The sequence below is a fragment of the Alosa sapidissima genome, chromosome 5 (assembly GCF_018492685.1).
Source record: "Alosa sapidissima isolate fAloSap1 chromosome 5, fAloSap1.pri, whole genome shotgun sequence".
Lineage (NCBI taxonomy): Eukaryota > Metazoa > Chordata > Actinopteri > Clupeiformes > Clupeidae > Alosa > Alosa sapidissima.
Genome location: NC_055961.1, coordinates 11,119,258 through 11,140,400, shown reverse-complemented (window position 1 = coordinate 11,140,400; position 21,143 = coordinate 11,119,258). Strand labels below are relative to the sequence as shown.

General features: G+C 44.0%; 1 protein-coding gene across 1 annotated transcript in view; it reads right to left on the bottom strand.

Annotated features, from left to right (window-relative positions):
- The window catches only part of gigyf1b (GRB10 interacting GYF protein 1b), a 27,081-nt gene extending 6,108 nt beyond the window's left edge, over nucleotides 1-20,973 (bottom strand). The window contains 22 exon segments of the mRNA XM_042092020.1: nucleotides 751-778; nucleotides 780-824; nucleotides 826-916; nucleotides 5,250-5,458; nucleotides 5,857-6,087; nucleotides 6,626-6,760; nucleotides 6,909-6,988; nucleotides 8,169-8,275; nucleotides 8,796-8,896; nucleotides 9,226-9,392; nucleotides 10,155-10,452; nucleotides 10,932-11,080; nucleotides 11,534-11,725; nucleotides 11,986-12,136; nucleotides 14,759-14,943; nucleotides 15,267-15,481; nucleotides 15,667-15,772; nucleotides 16,998-17,112; nucleotides 17,415-17,510; nucleotides 17,757-17,886; nucleotides 20,170-20,215; nucleotides 20,514-20,973. Of these exon segments, the coding sequence (XP_041947954.1) occupies nucleotides 751-778; nucleotides 780-824; nucleotides 826-916; nucleotides 5,250-5,458; nucleotides 5,857-6,087; nucleotides 6,626-6,760; nucleotides 6,909-6,988; nucleotides 8,169-8,275; nucleotides 8,796-8,896; nucleotides 9,226-9,392; nucleotides 10,155-10,452; nucleotides 10,932-11,080; nucleotides 11,534-11,725; nucleotides 11,986-12,136; nucleotides 14,759-14,943; nucleotides 15,267-15,481; nucleotides 15,667-15,772; nucleotides 16,998-17,112; nucleotides 17,415-17,510; nucleotides 17,757-17,886; nucleotides 20,170-20,204 (2,866 nt within the window). The 5' untranslated portion in view covers nucleotides 20,205-20,215; nucleotides 20,514-20,973.
- Between the last annotated feature and the right edge of the window lie 170 nt (nucleotides 20,974-21,143).

Here is a 21,143-nt window from a genome sequence, read left to right as displayed (position 1 = left end):
AAGAAAAAAAACAAAAAAACATTACAATCACTTCTGTGGCTTGTCACTCTCTCAAAAGCTAAGGCGTGATGGCATCTAAGACTTCGCAAAACGTCTCAGACTCAAAGGAGTCACTTAGTCGCGATAATAACAGGCTGTCGGGTTTTGAAGGTCATCTACACAGGCAGGATGAACTTTCACGACATACGAGGGGACGTGGAGGAGGAATGTAAAACTGGCCTGGAATGTGAGATGCACTGCAGAAGTGAAGTGGATAAGGAGTGGGAGGAAGATGGAGAGAGTGAGAGAAGGAGGGAGGCAGTAGCTGTTTGAGAAAGAAAGAGAAAGAGAGAGAGAGAGAGAGAGAGAGAGAGAGAGAGAGAGAGAGAGAGAGAGAGAGAGAGAGAGAGAGAGGAGAGAGAGAGAGAGAGAGAGAGAGAGGCCGCACAAGGAACAGTAAAGGCACGGAGGAGTGTGAAAGACAGGAGTGGGGCGGACATGAAAAATATGGACTATGATACTATCCAGAGAAGCAGTTCCTCCTTGAGGGTGGAGTGAAATATTGACTATCTGGGGATCTGATTGAGATAAATTGAATTGGATGACAGCAGACAGAGCATCCTGTTCTGACAGAGGCGAGAATAAGCATGGTGAAACCATTAACAGATACACAGCGAGGAGAGATGCTAGACTGCGGAGCCAGGGGACCTTAGATAGATAAATTGATTAAATGATGAGTGACTTGCGGGATGGAGAGACAGGCAGCCTCACCTTCCTGAGAGGAGGAGGAGTTGTTGGCGGGAGGTGTTGAGCGCGTGCAGCATCTGCTCGCTCCAGGTGGTGAAAGCCGTCCTGAGGCTGCGGCTTCATGCCCTGCAGCAGACGCAGCAGCTTCTCCTCGTCCTCCGTGTGCTTCCGCCGCAGCATGTACTGCTCACTACACACACACACACACACACACTTATTAGCATAAACATATCAAAACACATACGAGCATGCAGGCTCACTCACACATACAAACACACATGCATTTATTAACATAAAAATATCGACACACATACAAGCATGCAGGCTCACATTCAACACACATATCAACACACACACAATATATGAAGACATTCACACTCTGGAAAGGGGTGTCACATTACATTTATTTGTCCCAATAAGCGTACATATGGACATTCAGTTCGGTATGCAACTGATTTGTTTTACCTTAAAAACCTTTGGCAGAGAGAGAGACACCATTTGCTGCACCATTTGCTGTCCATGAGCTGTAGGACGCTAGTCAGCTTAGCCCAATCACAGTTCCACCCAGTCATTAGTGGCGTTCCCCAGAGCTCTGATTTAGGCCCCTTCCTATTTCTTATCCATTTCCTGCCACTTGCTCTCAGGAAATTAAGTTCTTAGGAAATTTTGAATTCAGTTCCAGTGAATATTCTTCCATCCTCTAACATCTGTTTGTCTACAAGGTCAATCAAATCTTGAGCGTTCTCCAACTTTCCCAAATTTAAGCCTTAGAACCCGATTGACGCAAAGTGCGTCAGAAAACACACCCTTTCTTCTCTGTTACACTGCTCCACGGCTGTTCATAGCAGCGAGATGAAACCTTTATAGCATGACAGAGAAGAAGTGGGGCTTTCCAACGAGACCACGCACTTGTCTGTACGATCAAGTATGAAAATGTAAAAAAAATCATGAAATTAAATCAAATAGCATCATTTTTACAGTCTATACTTCTCTGCGTTCACCTGCGCACCCATTACTCTCGTTTGAATTACTCGCGAACCCGTGATCGCATAGATATGGCAAGCATATCAGATGAAAGAGGAGACACAGGGCTATCCATTGGTACCATGTATATTGATCCTTTTGGCTTATAAAAACAGACGAAGTGACTGCAAAATATTAATGTCATGTTTTTGTGGCAAAGCATGTTTATAATCCAATGCTATCGTGTGTTTCTCTATGGCAAAGCATGTTCATAATCCGGTTTTGAGATTCGAGCAAATTCCTGCATGGCATCCAATTCAAGGCTCACATTGCATCCCAATTTGTTGAACAAAGAAACACATTTTTTGCCTTTACTTTGTTCATGGCAATGCAGTAAAAAGTTGAATCATTATGGCACACATGCTAACACGCAAACTTGGGTCAAGTCAGGTCAGATCAGTTCGTGTCATAGATATGGAGCGCAGAAAGGTCATTTTTCATCACTAAATAAAAAATGGCATTTATTTCCATAAATCACACAGCACATATTTCTGTAAATTGCTCAGCCCCAGAGTATCCCTCCAACATGGCAATTATATTGCCCGATTCAGGACAGTCTCCCCTACACACACATGAAATGCATGTAGAGCTATGAGCTTGCTATGGTGAGATACAGGTCAAAATATAAGATTTTTTATAATACACTTTATATATTTTAATTCTTTAAAAATCTAAATAAAATCAATGCTACAGTAGTACTAATACATGACATGATGGCAGATCTGGACAGCCTAGACTCTGTTGAAAAAAACAATATATAATATGTGTGTGTGGTACTCACAATGACCAGAATAAATCCTTATGAATAAAGGTAGTGAAAATGCCCTAAAAACAGCTTAGGGTTCTAAGGGTTAAGTAATAACAATGGAGGGTCCTCTCAAGTATTAAAACAGCTATGGAATGGTCAAGAAGAGAAAAACAGTTAAGTCTGGCAGAGATGGCAAAAGTACTCACTTCCCGTACTCAAGTAGTACAAATACTTGTGTTAAAAAATACTCTGGTAAAAGTAGAAGTACTGATTTAACTTCTTTACTCAAATAAAAGTAAGAAAGTACAGACTTGGAAATTTACTTAAAGTATAAAAGTAAAAGTAGTCTTGTGAATGACAACCATTTTTTATGCAACAGTACCTGGACCACACACATATTACTAGAGTGTAAGAGTGTCAGTCTCTTTTTAAACCTTCCCATAACCTGCCAGTTCTAGCCCCCCCCCCCCCCCACAACATTGCACACAGCATCTCTGAACTGACCACATTTCAGCCCTCTAGGTCACTTGATATGATTTTAGAAACACAACTGAGACCTAGCACCAGGTCTTGCAAAGTTGTGTGCAAAAGCAAAAGTAGATCAATATAGAATGAAAATGAGTACTTTAGACCATTATTCGCCAAGGTATGCCCATGTGTTTTGTAAAGCCCTGGAAACTCCCCATAGGACTTTTGGTTATCCAAAATGCATACTGACAATAAACGTATGCATTCTGAGGTTTCTTGTAGACTATTTGGATTGTATGTCAGGTTCTGATATAGAATGACTACACAAAATGGAATGATACACAAAAGTCTCTATTTTTGCATTTTCTTTGTTGGCTTCATGGGTGTGTATAAGATGGACTATCTGCACAACTAATATTGGATAAAACATGAATATTTAATTCCTATGGATTCCTGTGAATATTTCAAGTCCAGGAATGTAGTGGTAAAATAAGAGGTGGGTAAACTATGAGTTCTGTGATCACGGTGAGGTAGACTGCGTCATGCGGTATCAGATTTTTAGAAAAGGCATTCAGAACATGTTTGATGATGGTGGAGGTTATTGTCCAATGTTTATAACAATACAGGTGGCATTAAGTGGTTCATAGTGTTGATGAGTGAACATATTGTTATTGTGGATAATACAATGTGATTTTTAAATGTTAACAGTTGTAATTGGTGAATAAACTCTTTTGAGAGGTGGGTAAACCTCATTTTAGCCTCCACTACATCCCTGTTGAAGACCCAATGCTGCATCTACTTATTGCTAAGGAACCACTGTAGCTAGAAGTTAGGGAAGCACCAAAGGTGAGGAGAGGAGGGCAATTTTGACTAAATTTAATTGAGACATACTACTATGTGCTAACGTTATTGCCATCATGCTGCAATGATTTGCCGCGAATGAATGCCGCCCAAGTGCAACGTATATTCCCATCGGCTATTGATGACGCGAAAAATAATAACAGTTACTCCACTGAAATTATTTGAAACTAAAGTAACAAGCCAGTTTTGTAAAATGTAAGGAGTAGAAAGTACCGATATTCGTGTTAAAATGTAAGTAAAAGTAAAAAGTCGCCTCAAAAATAAATAGTAAAGTAAAGTAAAAATATCTGAAAAATCTACTTGAGTACAGTAACGAAGTATTTGTACTTTGTTACTTCCCATCTCTGAAGTCTGGCCATAGTTCTTTCATCCCCACAGATTAAATGTCTAGGTCTCATCCTTATCAATACTTTACACTTCACTCCGAAGCACACAGCAATAACATTACTTGGTCTGCATATTTCCATCTACAAAATCAACATCAATTACCTACGCCTGCCTCTTGCATCCAACAGCATTTATTTCCCTATCTGGTCTTCCTCTCTAACTGCTGCATAAACTTAAACTAGTTCAATATTCAGCTGCCTGTATTATTAACAGACTTGCTTCCAAAAAAACATTACTCCAGTCCTTCAGCAACTTCACTGGCTCCCTGTTCCAATACCTTACTGATTTCAAGATTCTTCTTCTTACGGTCAAGAGTCTTCATAACCTATCCCCTTCACACCGGAGATCTGCTTCTCTTCATATTCTCACCCTGCCATACCCTTAGATCCTCCTCCAACTGTCTCACAACACCTCCTGACCGTATGACTACCATGGGGTTAACTGCTTCCTTGCCTCTGGAACCCTCTCCTATAAGACACTCCGTCTACGAACGTGTCTCTTTTTGCGCTTAGTTGTCGTCTCTTTTTGCGCTTAATTGTTTTTTGTGTGTGTCATTGTCATTTATAGCTTCGCCTTGTCTGAATGTTCATCGTTCGCCAACTATTTTTTATTGTGTATTTTGTTAGGTGTCCTTTAATGTCTCTGAATACAATCCAGTATTATGATGACCTTTTATGTCATGTAAACTTAACGCTAAACATTGAGCCTCGTAAATGGTGTAACACAGTGATTTATTTGCATGGCTAGCCTGATGCCGAAGCACCACTATTGAAAAAGCTGTTGGTAGCATCGGCTAACTAGCGCCAGATTTTGGAGTGCAGGGGACAAGCGAGATGGGTTATGAGACATACGTTCACACTCGGTATCATGTTTCAACACACTTTAGGTCAAAATCACACCGGAATTCTCCTTTAATGCAAGCTGCAGTTCAGAATTCATGAGGAGGGTAGAGCCTTCAATGGAGCATTACTGACACCCTTTTTACACACAACACTTTTTACTGACAATAGGCATGCACACACACAGAGACACAAACCTGAGTGAGGGGCTGCTGTGGCTGTTCTTGAGGCTCATGCTACGGTGGCTGCTCTGGTTCTTCACAGCCTCGTCCCAGAGGCCCATTCCTCCAGAGTTGCCTCCACTGCTGCCCCCTCCACTGGCCTTTCCCTCCAGGCTGCCCGCGCCCCACATGCCCCCCACGCCACCGTCACCCCACTGGCCCATCGTCAGGCCACCATGCGACTGCTGCGGAGGGTGAGAAAGATGGAGGGAGGGAGAGGAGGGACAAAGACGGGTTGTAATAAATAGTCTGATTATTCCTAAATCATTTTAAAATGTTCCTGTAGTTTAGTCACAAGTAAAGAATCTGATTCAGACAAGAAAATTGCACTCGATGCATTTCTAGTTCAATAACCCAGGGAGGACGTCTACAATACACAGCAATGCTGTTATAATAGCAAATCACAGCTAAAAAGTGCAACAGCCTATTCCCATTCCCCAATTACCCAGTCCACAGAAATACCCGATACAGCAATCATTGTGTGGGACTGAAGAACAAAGATGTCTGTGTGTCTGTGTGTGTGTGTGTGTGTCTGTCTGTGTGTCTGTATGTGTGTGTGTCTGTGTGTGTATATATGTCTCACCCGGTCTCTAGGCTGCTGCTGCTGGACCCTGTGCTGCTGCTTGAGCAGCCGCTCGGCCTCCATCTCCAGCAGGTTGAGGGGAGTCTTAGGGGGCTTGGCCAGCGGGTTGGACTGGGCTGAGTTCCAGCAGGGCCCCTGGGACTGGGCCCCCACGCCCGCCACCTGCTGCTGCTGCTGCTGCTGGCTCTGCTGGAGCAGCTTCATGATCAGCTCCTGCTGCTGACGACACTGCTATATATAAACACACACACACCATACAGAGACCACACAAACACCACATAAACAAACATGAACACATTTATATAAAACCACACCACACATGTAACCACATCACATAACATATGCACACCATACACACATACACACACACACACACACACACACACAGCAGTCTGTCAAACTGAGAATTCTACTGAGCACCAGTGATTAATCCAACACTTCATTTTCAATTCAATCCACTTATGACAGTGAACAGGGTCTCTAGGCGCTTGGAAGGATCCAAAGAACCAGAGGACTTCATAGCAAGTCTGTGTCTATATCAGGGCATGACATGCCTACCATAAGTGGACCAAGATCACTGAATATGTGTGTGGTTTTCTCCACAGTGGAACAGTTCTTACTCTAATCATTTTTTTCCCTTCTACTGTGTGGGTGTGCACGATCTGTGTTACATCATGTGCATCTATTTATGTGTATCTATATATGTGTGTGTGTGTGTGTGTGTGTGTGTGTGTGTGTGTGTGTTTGTGCGCGTGCATGCATGGCTCACCTGTTTGCGGTGGAAAAGCTCCTCCTCTTCTCTCCTCTTCTGCTCCTCCTGTTGCCTCCTCTTCTCTTCCCTCCGTTTCCTCTCCTCCTCCTCCCTCTTAACCCTGAGTTCAGCTTCACGACGCTCCTGCTGAAGCTGCACGCACACACAAACACACACGCACGCACGCACATAGACACACACACACACACACACACACACACACACACACAGAGGTGAGCCAAGAATAAGAGATATGTCAGTAGGGAGTGATAAGGGTTGACTGGAGGAGACTGTCCCTTACCTTCTGTTGCAGCTGCTCCAGCGTTAGCCCCTGAGGTAAGTTGCCCATGGTTAAGTCCCACAGACTGGCTTCACCGCCTGCTACACACACACACACACACACACACTTTAGATTAAGGGCCAATCTCATCTCTCGGTTTTACCCCTTACCCCATCCCCTTAGTTTTGCGCGTTCACGTGAGAGGAAGGGCTATCCCAATTCTCTTTTGGATCAAGGGGTAGGGCTAAGGGGAAGGGGTAGATACCCCTTAAAACCAAGCATTTTCACGAGCTTACTTGAAACCGAGGGGCAAGAGAAATACCCAACATGCACCGCTCACACCGGAAAAAACAAGCACACCGAGAGATTCATTGACATGAAATGTTGAAATGAATTATGAAATTAATAAGGATTATGAAATTAAAATGGTAATTGTTTTATGTTGCATTCAATCTTGTGACCATATATTGAAGGTCCTGTTCTTCATGAGGAAGTTAAAAAAAAAAAAAAAAAAAAAAAAAAAAATCGCTGTTTTGTGAATGTTAACAGCACATCATTATTTGCGCGAATGTCTCGCATTTTACATATTTCCATGTCTGATACCCCGCGAATTGGCAGCATACTATGTCCGAAATGTAAAGACCAACAGCAGCTAAATTTGCTGAACTTTTTTACCGCTCGTCTGATATGAATGCTGCATACTGTTGCCGACTCCTCGCATCTAGGCTATTACAGGTAGCGATTGCTTCTGATGTCAAGTAACGACCATTTGGATATTATTGTAAAATATCGAAGGAGTTGTGGGATGTTTACATAGCAAAGTGCATGTTTATTTTGGCCAGGTGGTAGGCTACGAACGAACATAGGCACGTTTTGCTTTTGTTGAAATAATTCCTGAACGGTTTTATTCAGAGCTGAAAATGCAATGATGGCCTATTTGACAGAAGACAGATGTAGGTTGCTAGTGACAGAATATTAGCTTTCAGTGTGGTATGAATTACGTTTAATTCAAGTGTTTCAATCATCCCAGCTCTCCCTTATAGTTGGCTGGTGGTGTCTCATTTCCAAAGAGAATATTTTCACCTCTATGTCTTGCCACTCGGTTTTGAGGGACAAGGGCTAGGGGTAAGATGAAGGGATAGGGGAAGGGGTAAAACAGAGAATTGAGATTGGCCCTAAGACCAATGCAGGAATTTTCAACATCACTGAGTCTCACAGGTTGTGTGTGTGTGGATGTGCTTATGTGTGTATATGAGTGTAAAACTTGAATATGATTGTTACCTGACTGCTGTGAAGCTGAGGTATGCATATCCCACAAAGACCCGCTGTCTGGGACCGACATGGACCTGTTCATAGCTGGCATCATGCTCGACTCCCCACACCGGTTGCTGATAAACACAGCATGTATCAAAACCACAGTCTCTCTGTACCACAGCTCAATGCTTTTCCGTGAATGTGTTCTATGCTTTAAGTCACTTGTTACTGGCTCGTGCTGAGATTTCATTGGGAGTTGTGGTAATTTGTATGTGTTTGAGTGTACTTATGTGTGTGTGTGTGAATGGTTGTGGAGTTGTAGTAATTTGTATGTGTTTGAGTGTACTTATGTATGTGTGTGTGTGTGTGTACGTATATGGTTGTGAAGTTGTGGTAATTTGTATGTGTTTGAGTGTACTTATGTGTGTGTGTGTGTGTGTGTGTGTGTATATGGTTGTGGAGTTGTGGTAATTTGTATGTATTTGAGTGTCTGTGAGTGTGTGTGTACAGATAATAAGTCTGCTTCACTGGTAACCAATTCATGAGCTGGTAATCTCATCTGGAGTTGTTATTGGTTGTGGTGTTATGGGTGCTTGCATGTTTATGAGTGTATTTAAGTGTGTTAATATAGTGAGTCTGCATGTCTCTGGTCACCTGTTTATATGCTGGTAGCGCATCTGGAGCTGCTGCTGATACAGGGCAGCGGTGGCCACCTGCTCCAGCTGCTTCTTAAACACTTCCTGGTCCATGTTGCTCTGCAGGGAAGCACACAAGACAAGAGTACTTAGTCTATCATCATCAGTATATTTTTTGTCTTGTCTTTTTACCTATTTATTCTGTTTTTTTTTTTTTTTGTATGCTATGGACCCAGCAATGGAGTCTGAAATAAATAAATAAATAAAGAAGAAGAAGAATGGCTCTTAACACAGCAGAAATGTTATGAAGTAAGTGTAAGGACAACTATATGCCTGTGCGTCTGGAGCAATTACAGAGCGTCTGTGCGATAAGGTCAGTGAGTTATGAGGAGGAAGGAGGCCTGAGGCGGCGGGTGTGGGGACGTGGGGAAGTGGGCGGTGGTGCTCACCAGCAGGGGTGGTGGGGAGGGCCCGGGGGAGAAAGGCACGCGCCCCCACATCTTGATCACGTCTCCCAGGGGCTGGAAGCCCTCGTCACAGCCCCGCTTTACCAACAGGGTCATGGTGAAGTAGCCCGCCTGGAACCACTCGCACATCTCCACGGTGGAGAAAGGGCCTGATGGAGAGAGAGAGAGAGAGAGAGAGAGAGAGAGATGGTGAGTGAGTGAGAGTATGTGTTTGAGAGAGAGAAGAGAAAGACAAAGAGAGAGAGAGAGAGAGAGAGAGAGAGATGGAGAGAGCGAGAGAGAGAGAGGGAGAGAGAGAGCGCGAGAGAGAGCAAGAGAGAGAGAGCGAGAGAGAGCGAGGGAGAGCGAGAGCGCGAGAGAGAGAGGGAGAGAGAGAGGGAGAGAGAGAGGGAGAGAGAGAGGGAGAGAGAGAGGGAGAGAGAGAGAGCGAGAGAGAGAGCGAGAGAGCGAGAGAGAGCAAGAGAGCAAGAGAGAGAGAGGGAGAGAGCGAGAGAGCGAGAGAGAAAGCCTCTCAAACTACTCATAGGATGTGGGTGGGGGGGAAAGAGGAAAAAGGAAATGAAATGAAGAAACATAAAAGGAGTAAAATAAACAAGGAGGGGTGGAAGAGGGGGATGAAAGAGCAACTGAAAGTGGGAACAGCAACAGACAAGGATAAGTGCAGAAGAGGAGATGGACATGGGGATCAAGGAAAAACACCATCAGCACTACAAAAGACAGGACACACAGGGACCATTCACTACATCATAGCAGGGGGAAAAAACGCAGCGACGTCGGCAGGGAGGCCATGAAAGGTTTCTCTTTTGAGCATGGTGAGGAACAATGAACGTGTGGTCAGTGAGCATGCCCTCAACAACCTCCTTTCTCCTCGGGGCTGCAGGGGCTAGGGCGAGTGCCAACGCGTGCGCTACCTTGGATCTCTCCTTGGGGGTCTTTGTAGAACCACTTCATGGCTGCCTCGTGAGAGAGCGGGAGCGCGCTGGCCGGGTGCGCCAGCGAGTGCGACGAGGCCGAGTGGGAGTGGCCGTGCGGGTGCGTGGAGGAGGAGGCGGCGGCGGCCACAGCCTGGTGGGTGTGAGAGTGGGCGTGCGTGGGGCCGGCACCGGACCCTGCGCTGGACCCCACGCCGTGGCTCTCCTGCAGGGCCTGCGTGAAGCGCTCCTCCTCCAGGGAGGTGTCCTGGAGGGACGCCACCATCTTCTCTGCCTCCTGTGACACACACACACACACACACACACGAAAGGTACTGAGTGCTGGAGGTTTCTACTGGTCAAAGCTTTCAGATAAAACTGGTCTACAACAAAGTGTCTAACTCCTTCTAGAAAGGACTCTCTGGAGATTCTATGTTTCTGCTTGTGATAGTGCAGATATCATTCTGATGTATTAAATCAAAACCTCTAAAGAAATTGGTAAAACATCAGTTCCCCCAATTGCCTATTCCGAAGCATCGCCTTTTTTTCTGAATCATGAATGTGAATCAGCGACGCATAAATACAAACTCACTACTGAAATCCATAAAACATCCAAGTAGCTTATGATGAAATATCATAGCAATATCTACAACAGCACCATCTTTACCCCACAGATTGCTAAATCACCTTGACCCACTCAAAAGTCATAAGAGACACCCCGAGCACATGAAGCTATGCGATGCATTGAGAGTTCACTGTTGCACGTAGAATACTTACTTGCTGCAAGTGCTTCATGCGCTCCTCCTCCTCGTTGTCTCCACCTGCTGGTGGGAGGTCCGCTCCAGCAGCTCCAGAAGCAGGGGGAGACGAGACACTGTGAGAGGAGCCGGTGCTCGGCTGACCACTGCCCCCTGGTGGCACTACATCTGGAATGACACGTTAGAGGCCATTACAGGCCAATCCCTCAGGCGTCTATCAGTGCACCCAAGACCACTGCAGTCTTCATGCATGCATGTTTGGTTGCCCGTTTTCTTTTTACTTTTGTAAAACAAAATATTTAATATACTTTATTTTTCAAATAATCCAAATAATTCACAACGATCTGAAATGTGCAGTCATGTAAACATTCTGGTAAATCAAGTTTTTCTGCACTAGTCAGCAGTCAGCTTTCAGCACCCAGCTGAAAGACCAGATTCCAAGGCTGCACATTTAGTAAGCACCACAGTGACAGAGAGAAATAAATCAGAATGCTGGCATGCTTCACCCTAGCAGACGGTCACAAAATCACAGCATATGCACTAGTACACTTACACTTGTCTAACACACACACACAAAAAAAGAAAAACACTACTCTCTCTCTCCCTCACACACACACACACCTTCAGCAGGCTCCCGAGTGCTGTTTATGGGCAGTGCTGAAGCAGGGGGTGCAGGCTCTGGATTGGTGGGAGGGAGCAGAGTCAGCGAGGGTGGGGGGGCAGGCATGGCTGGGGGAGAGGAAGAGGAGGAGGAAGATGAAGGCCCAGGCATCATCATCTCCACCTCAGTGACCGTCAGCATCTCACGCTCATCTGTGGAGAGAGAGAAAGAGAGGAGAGAGAGAGAGAGAAAGAGAGGAGAGAGAGAGAGAGAGAGAGAAGAGAGTGAACGTGTGAGTGACACAGAAATGTCACATATGATTGACAAAAAAAAAAAAAAAAAAAGAATATTCTGCATACTAACATAACTGAGAATGATAATGTATTGACATAAAAATGGAGCAGAAAGCGTGTAGTAAACAGAAATAAACAGATGTAAATGTATTCAAACTGAACATCAGAATGGAACTGACTGAAGAATGGCTGATAGACGGAGGCGGCAGCGGAGGTGGCGGCCTCCTCACCTCCCTCTCCGGCACTCTCCCTCCGCTCCTGACCCCTCTCGTCCTCCAGAGCTTCAAACTCCAGCTCCTGGTCCTCGGGGATGGGGTCCCGCGAGCTCTTCTGCGCAACACAAACACAAACACAAACACAAACATCACAGGGGGAACACGTCAGGCCAGGCCAGGGGGATTGAATCCCATGTGTGATGCTTGGCACAGCAACACAAAAGCAACACAACACAAAGTATAAATAAAGATAAGCTGTGGGGGAAATCCACTGCACATCAATCTAATGTAATAACTCTTGAGACAATAATACTCATTAGCTGCAAAAAACAGGTTACGCCATTCAAAGCAGCATAGATATAGATAATGAGCAAAATGTTAGAGCAGCAGTAGGAACTACAATCCAGAAAAACCCCGGTCAGGAAATAGAAAACGTAAAAGCAATGAAAAAAAAAACAGCACAGCAAACATCTCAGCCAGCAATGGACATCAAGAAATTGCATAAAATGTTGCTCTTTTATTACTCCTCATCTCCTTAGTACTTACTTACTCTAACATTGTATTATTCTAACACACACAAACACCAGGGTATCTGCACATTTTCTAAGTCCAAATTTAAAGACTTTTAAGACCTTTTTAAGACATCTAAATGGAAAAATTAAGACTATCCCACGGCAAAAAAGATACATACGACAACTTAAAACTGTTTTATGCAATCGTTTTTTCTACTAATTTGAACACCCACCCCATTTTAGATGTCTACAGAAGTTACCAAATATATTTTGGCGAAAGACAATAATTGTGTATGAATTACCTTCACAGCTATAAATACCCAACTTTAGGGTCTGGACTCGTTGCTTTTTAAGCTGGCTGTACATATCTGGTTGTGCTACTGACTGAGATTGACTGTATCTGACCTGTATCTGTAGTAGCCTAGGCCACTTGCCAAACATGTGTACTGGACTGGATTCCCTTCAATATTTTTTCAAAGGTAGACTAAGCTATTTCAATATTATAATAGGCCTACTTTATATAATTTACTATGTGCATCAATTGCTCTCTCTCATATGCAGCACAGCAAATCAAAGTTAATCCACTACTTGCACACCAGTTGTATTTAAACCAACCAAAGCTTGACTGAAACATTGTAAAACTATTGACTTGTTTTAAAAAAAAAATGTATGGGAAAAGTGAAACCACCCCATCAATTAAGAGACAGGTCCTCCTCACATGTTCCTGCTGAAAAAACGTTTTATGTAGACAACATTTTATGTCGTCACCGACATGCAGTTATATTTCACAACTTTTGCGAAGTACTGGGAAATGCTGGCAAGCAAGCTGCAGACAGATATTACAGGTAGGCTATAGACAGATATTTACTTAGGCTAGGCCAGCAACACACGCTGGAGAGATGCAAACAGATCAACTTCACGTGTATTTCCTCCTGATTGCAAAAACGTTTGTTTTCCTTTTCTGTCGGTCCGTGGTTCCTTCATAAATTGCGCAGCAAATTATCAGACGAGTGACAGAAGCACCGGTCCGCGCATAATTTGACCAGCAGTCTTCGTGTCCATAGTTTGTAAAACGATGCTGCATCCGAGCAAATAAGATTCTAAGCCCAACGCAACTCCAAAAAGGAGGACAAATGAGCGTCTGGCTTGAGGCTGCGCCGGACAGGGCTTTTAAAATCTGTATGTCCGGCCTAAATCCGAACGTATGGCCACCCTATCGCTAACTGGCCTAACTCTTTCTCCCTCTCACGCCCCTGATCCACTAGCATGCGATGCGAACACCGCGATGGAGTATCCCTATTCATTTCTATGAGAAGTGAATTCCGCACCCGCATAGGACTCTGGGTATGCGGTGCGACGAGTGCTGTGGCTGCGGCGCGTCAAAAAGTTCAGCACTCCCCAACTTTATGCAAATGAATCCATCCATCACGAGGCGAGTATCCAATAGTAGAGTAAAACGCAGGGGAGGTCCATCATCACGTAGCCTAAACAAAACCTAATTTTCCAGTAGTGTGGTTACCGCCAACTTACAGAAACATGGTCAGATGAGAAAAAATAATCATAGCAGTGTCAACATTTCCGTGTTTGTATGATGTGTGGCTAGAATCCTACATGGATAACTTCATGATTGAAATGTCCGCCCAAATTGCAAACTAATTTATAGATGTGACTTTCCCTCGGTAATTTCAAAATAGTGGAGGGAAACATTTTGTTTGGTTGTTTACTAGGCTACCAGCTCTTGCCCTGCCGTTACCACACATCTACAAAAGGGGACGCCCATCAAAGCGTCTTCATGGAGGGTAGCGTCGCGATTTGGGGAATTCGCATCTCGTGGTAGTGGATCAGGGGTGTCACTCTATCGCTCACGGCTACCTGCATATCTCTCAGGCCTCGGCTACACCACGAAAACGTCAGGCATATATTTACATATTCACTACCGTTGTCACACCTTTAATGACACCCGTGAAAAAATCTTCACTTTGCAACCACTACAGCTTATAGTCACTTATAGCCTAAAGTTCCGTTTAAAAAATACACGAAACCGGGTGGAGACATTTCACTCGCACTCGCTAGCCTACACAAATTTAATACTTGCTTTTCGAAAATTCAAGACATTCCACACAATTTAAGACTTTTTTAGGCCTTAAAAACCTAAAGTTGTAATTAAGACTTTTTAAGACTTTTTAAGGATCCGCGGGAACCCTGACACACACACGCACACACACCTTGATGCACATAAAGGCTCCGGACGAGTCGAAGGTGCCCATCTCTCCATCCTCCTCGTCAGTGCACCACTCCGGTAGGTCCCGGTCGTCGTCCATTCCGTCGCTTCCGGTACGTCGGCGACCGCCATCAGGGAAGTCGAACTTCTTGACGTGGTCACGCCACCCTGCTGAGCGCGGGCCCCCATCTGTTGGCATGGGACAGGTGATTAAATACATCACAAAGCCATTTTGTGCTACATTGCATCCATGTTCATCTAGCTTTTTTTCCTCACGTAGACCTTTCATAATGGATACACCGTAGCCTATATTTTCTTTTTAAAAATGTCATGTTGGTCCCCATGATTCCTTTAATGAGCAAACATAAAAATTACAAAACACATTAGGCTATGCAACACCACAGTAGTTTAGTCAGATTGTCAGATAACTTGCCCAGACTCAGAATCTACTTTAAGTTTGTCCTGGCCGTATGAGAGAGTGTGAGTGCGTGAGTGCGTGCGCGCGTGCGTACCATCACGTCTGCCTCCCACGGTCCTCCAGCTTCCTCCTGGCTCAGCAGCGGCAGCGCCGGCGGCGGCAGCAGCGGCGTCCTCCTCCTCCTCCCTCAGCGTGCGCCAGTTGTCGCTGTCAGAGCGCGAGAAGTCCTTCCGTGCGCCCGCGGTGCCCTCCTCGAAGCCCACCCGAACCCCGTCTCTCCGCAGGGGCTTCTCAAAGCGACGCTCACCTCTGCTCAGCCACCAGAACAGGACAAAAGAGCAAGTGGGGAGTCAGTAGAATAATTCATTTTTATAAATAAATCCTTTTAAGAAAAATGTTTGGACATCTAAATAGGGGGGGGGGGGAGCTCTCCTCCATTACTTGAAGATAGCAACCCATCAGTGACCGTGGCGTGTGCAGCCCCTTGGACGTACCTGTCGTCCCAGCTTTGGCTGCGATGCATCTCTCTGCTGCGGCCAAAGCCCACCTCTCCTTCTTCTGGACCTCTTTGGTAGAAACCGCCCTCTCCTCGTCCCCTTCCTGTCGACACAGACAAATATGAACATAATCCAAGGCACAGCTTTTAATACTATAAAGCTTTTAATAATAATCAAAAACAAATGAATCCCTGTACAAAACAACATATGCAAATCCTAATTCATTGTTGTTATACTACGATATCAAAAAGTGAGAAGGCAGCAGCTGGCCTGTACCACCTCAGGGAAAACACTGTTATGATTAGGGTTGGGTATCGTTTGGGTTTTATCCGATACCGTTGCTAAATCGATACTTTTAAACCGGTGCCTGAACCAGTACTTTGTTTTTACAATAAAATGGTCTAAAGCATGAATTGCTTTTTTTTATTTTTTATCGATAAGACAAATTTGAACATGAAATTGAACTGTTATATTCAAATTACTATCAATATCTCATTGCTTCTACACATAATAGATTTAAATGTTAAAACAGCTTGCCATGGATGCACACACAATGGTAAGTTCTGCTTTCAAGTTTTTCCAATGTAGGTGGCTTGCCATAAGGTATGTTAAAAACAGCTTGCCATGGAACTGCTTTCAAGTTCATTCAGTGTGTTCCCAAATGCTTCAAGAAAATCCCCCATAGCACACAATAGTTCTTTTTTTTTTTTTAAGTATATTTTTTTGGGCTTTATGCCTTTAATGATAGGACAGTGGAGAGTGACAGGAAGCGAATGGGAGAGAGATCAGGGATGGGATCCGGAAAGGACCACGGGGCGGGAATCGAACCCGGGTCGCCGGCAGCTGGGGCCAGTCACGCAATAGTTTTAAACATATTACATATGCCGGTGCTGAAGTGTTTCGATTCCCAGCACTAGTAGGCATTTTAACAGTAACTATGCCCTAACATAGGCTACCCTGTCAGAGCAGCTTAATTAGCGATAACGTACGGAGATGGTTCCGTAGCCTCTTTGACAGCTCAGGGATATCAATGCAGAGGTATGTTTGTTACGTACATACTGTATTTATGTTTTTGCAAGCAAACTTTTAGCATGATCTTCATATTCATTGTGACGCTATATGGGCCTCATGCACATGAAAGATTAACGTCATGTCATTATGTTGTTCAGAACACACCGTGGTACCGAAATTCACGTTGTTATTCGATTATTCTGTTTGCGGCGCCGGTGCCATATTAGTAGCAGGTTTCGGTGCCTAACCCTAGTTGTGATCCTCAACGGGTTAACACCAGTAGTTATCATTAATTAGGTCCCTGTGTTCAGGCTCACCTCTTCCTCCTCGAACAGTCCCTCGGCCTCGGGCCACTCCCACAGGGGCAGCCCCTCCCCCTTTTCCCATGAGCCTCAGCACAGCAGAGCTGTTCACGGACATGGAGAAGTTCCTCTGCAAGGAGCAGGGGAGTAGACCCATAGGGAAAGGGAGACAGGGAAATAAAACAAGGTAGGGAGGTTGGGGTTGGTGGTGGGTGTTGAGTGGGGTAGGGATCCAGACAGAGAGAGAGAGAGAGAGAGAGAAAGAAAGTATTTTTAGACAGAAAGAAATTTCACTGGCATCAACATGAAATGCCAACAACAGAAAGAATATCCTTTCTCCATTTTAGTTTACAGTCAAATGTGCAGGCAGAAGTAAGTAAGGAAGTAAGTAGCCGCATCCCAGGTGCAGTGTAAAGATAGACAAACCTCTACCTGCTCTTCCTCCGTCAGGGGCACCAGGGCTAGAGGCTGCAGAGGCTGCTCCTGCAGCACGGGCGCAAACTCCTTATCCTGCAGCTGCTCTGGAACCTGTCCAGAGAAAGAGAGAAATAAGAGAGAGAGGGAGAGAGAGAGAGAGAGAAACCACAGAAAAGACAGACAGAAATGAAAAGAAAGAAAGAAGTAGAAACTAGACACGTGTACTTCAAAGGGCATTCAAATTTCATTAACCTTTAGCCTGCAAGCATGAAGAGGCTTGTGCCCAGCCCTGCGTAGGTGGCAGTAGGATAGAACATGGTAAATCATATCTAACGAGATTGTGCAGTGTCAGCGTACCTTATTATCTTTGATATAAAGTGCTAGCATCTCCTCGCGGCCGTAGCGGTAGTCGGCCAGCTTGGACTTTGGCATGGCGGGGGATGGAGGAGGAGATGTCACACTCCCCCCTCGAGATAGTGCACGGAGCCTGAGCATGAGCAGAGAGAGCACTTAGAAGCAACACTGTACATCAAACCGAACAACACCATCGACTGGAAACAGAATGTGAAAAGGTGCACAGATGATCAAAAACCTGATATGTTACACATCATAAACTAAGATCAAATTATATGAAGAAAAGTACAAAGATAGGAAAAACTTTAAGTCCATTTCTAAAACCAACCCGCCACACACTTTCTCTAAAACATGTTACCATGCTACAGTGTATCATATCATCACCTTCCTAAAATAATGGCATAAGTCATTTTTTGACAATAATCCCCCCCCCCCTGAATCATCATCATTCAATTTTTGGTTAACTTTGATGTGTTTTCCGAAAAATTTGAAAAAAAACAAACAAAAAAAAAGGCATTATTTTAGGAAGGTGACAATATGTCATGTATTTTTTCAAAGGAAATGACTCTGAAAACTCAATAAATCGATTTCTTTAAAGCCATCTCAAAGTTCCCTGCGGTACTACACTCAACCCTTTCATCACGAGAGCCCACTGCATGTGACTACCAACACACTACACACCACGAATACCCACAAACCAACTGTCCAGGCCGAGACTAGGCTAATTTGAGCTTCCAGGCATTAATGGCTGGGGCCTCAATGTCCGAGAATGAGAAAACGCTTGCATCTCCATTATCAGACCGATAGCCAGTCTGTATTGTATTGTCCTAAATCCCTCCCACAATGCTGCCTCGATGTTAACCTCATGACCATATCCAGCAAGGGAAGTTCAAGTTCAAACATCATACTAAATGGTATTAAGTAAAAGTTGCTGTAGCCGTTTTTGCTCTGTGGAATTTTAACACAAAAAAAGTGTCCCTCTCAAGGTAGACTCCATTTCTTTATACTGCAGAAGATGTGGATCTGATATAAAACAACTAAGCAGTTAGCTACATTTGTTTAGTGACCGTAACATTAGCCTAACTGGTTATACCATGAGTACCATGGCTATCCTATTTAGTACAAAACACCACTGGCTCAAAAGGAACCATGGCTGGCTCAAAAGGAACCATGGCTGGCTAAAAAAAGCATTTATTATCAATCACTTTAAATTGTATGGCAAGTACACATCCATGTGTTCATTTGAGCAAGCATGTTTTGTAATGAAATATGATTAATGCGGGAATGTTGGTGTTATTGCAGGATTTTAATGTGTGCAGCCTGTTTGCTTCAACGATTCGCCTCCACATGCCTTAAAGGGACACCAGGCAAGCCTGATGCTTTTTCTCTACGAAACTCCCCCTCGCTCGGTCTGAAGCTCTTTTCCTTTTCTTTGCGTCTTCAGTCAAGGGTTTTCGCTGCTTCTTCGCCGGCTCTGCCATTATACACACGTTTGCAACAATCTCTAGCGTTTCGTTAGCCTGCCTCTGTGCTGTAAACTGATCCTGCTTTGGTCGGCAGGTAGGATACACCGAACTTGCAAGTGGGATATTCTTCCTACAGGCAGTAGGGGCGGGCGAGAGCCTTTATTCGCTCCGTAATGAGTCATTTAACCATATACCGACTTACGAAGATGATTAATTAACACAAAAACGTTGCCTGGTATCCCTTTAATTGGCCCAGCTTTGACCCGTAAATGGGGAAAGGGATGTTGAGTGATTTGAAAAAGGCTCTCGGAGTTGTGGTACAATTTGAAATGACTAGGCTATGTGCTCCCCCTTGTGGTAGTAAAAATGTCCATCCAAAATATGCATGCAATCTCAGCCATTTCTATACACAACACTGGGACACACTGAATGGAAAATAAAATACTGTTTAGCACGCACTATATTCGAAAAATCAAACGTAACACCAAACTTAAAAGAGCGTAAAGGTGGCTTGGATGTGACTATAAAGCACTGTGCTGTTGATGGATATAGGTAGACAGGTTTAAATGAACTGTGAAAGTAAGAAGTGAAACTATGCCATGTCCATTTGATGTTTTAAATGGACGTGTTTTCATATTTGGGATAGAGGGGAGGTGCAGAAGCTGTGATTGAATATGCGTACAAAAAATAGCATTCCGCACACTGAATTAAACCTTAGAAGTCACTAAAATAGACAAAAAATAAAAAAATAAAATAGAAAAAAAACACTGGTGCTAAGTTACAAACAAAGTAGTTGATCATTCTAGTGTGGAAGTTTGACTTAAGCATAATTATGCATATGTCCATATTGGCCTAAAAACACAAACATATTTAGGCTATCATGTGCACATGCAATACAAATGTATGAAATGTGCGCTCATGTGGTAAATTGTCCTGTGAGTGCAACTTACCATTCTGGACCGAAGTTAAGGGACTCTGCAGTCATATTCCTGTTCTCTGTGGAGCAAGACATTTCTGTTAGAACAGCAGAGCATGTTAAACACTGTCCTGCCTATACAGAACAAAAAAATCTGGCTTTATCAGTACATTAAAACACCATTGACCTGTCACTTTTCAATCGAACACAGGTTGGTATCCAAGAGAGTCAATTCAAAGACAAAAGGACAAATCACCAGCCTTCAAATCACTTCACAGATCATTTGATAATAACATTTTTGTGGCAAAGGCAAAACCCTAAGACGGGCAAACAAGGGAACACATTTAAAGTCACCAACAGTGTAAAGGGAGTCCTTACCTTCTCCAAAGGAAAAGCCTGGATCAAGTGTTGGTTTGAAGAGACTTTTTTTTTTTTGGTTCTTGTGTGCTGTGCGCTGAGATGAACTTGACAGGGTTTAGCTCAGGGGCTGTTAGCCAATAGCTGCCAGAATCAATACAAGGAAGAGTGGCCAAACAAATAACGCTCCCTAAAGCTGAGCCCTACCAGTCAGATCTACTGAAACTGAGTTCTTTCAGGAAAAACAAAACAACACTTAAGACAGAGCTTGACTGGTAGCGGTGATAATATCAACTCAGTATTCACAAGAGTGATCAGAAATGTTAGTGTAACATAAGCTGATTTTCTTGGTATCTAGTGCCACATCATATTCTTCTGCAGGTTTAAGATGACTTTGATTTAGTTGTTTTCCCCCCCCACTCCTGGCTGCTTGTCCTTTGCACTGTCCTGTTGGGTGTAATGCCAGACTACCCAGATCCTAACACCTGTGAAGAACAAGAGCAATTTTGAGATGGATACAAGTGTGTAATTTAATACTAAACAATAACATAAATGCAGGCTCAACTTTCATCAATCCGGCCATGAGTGAAATGAGGTAGACTATTACAATACAGAGCCACCCAAGTGAAAGAAGCAATGTAGTTCTCTTGA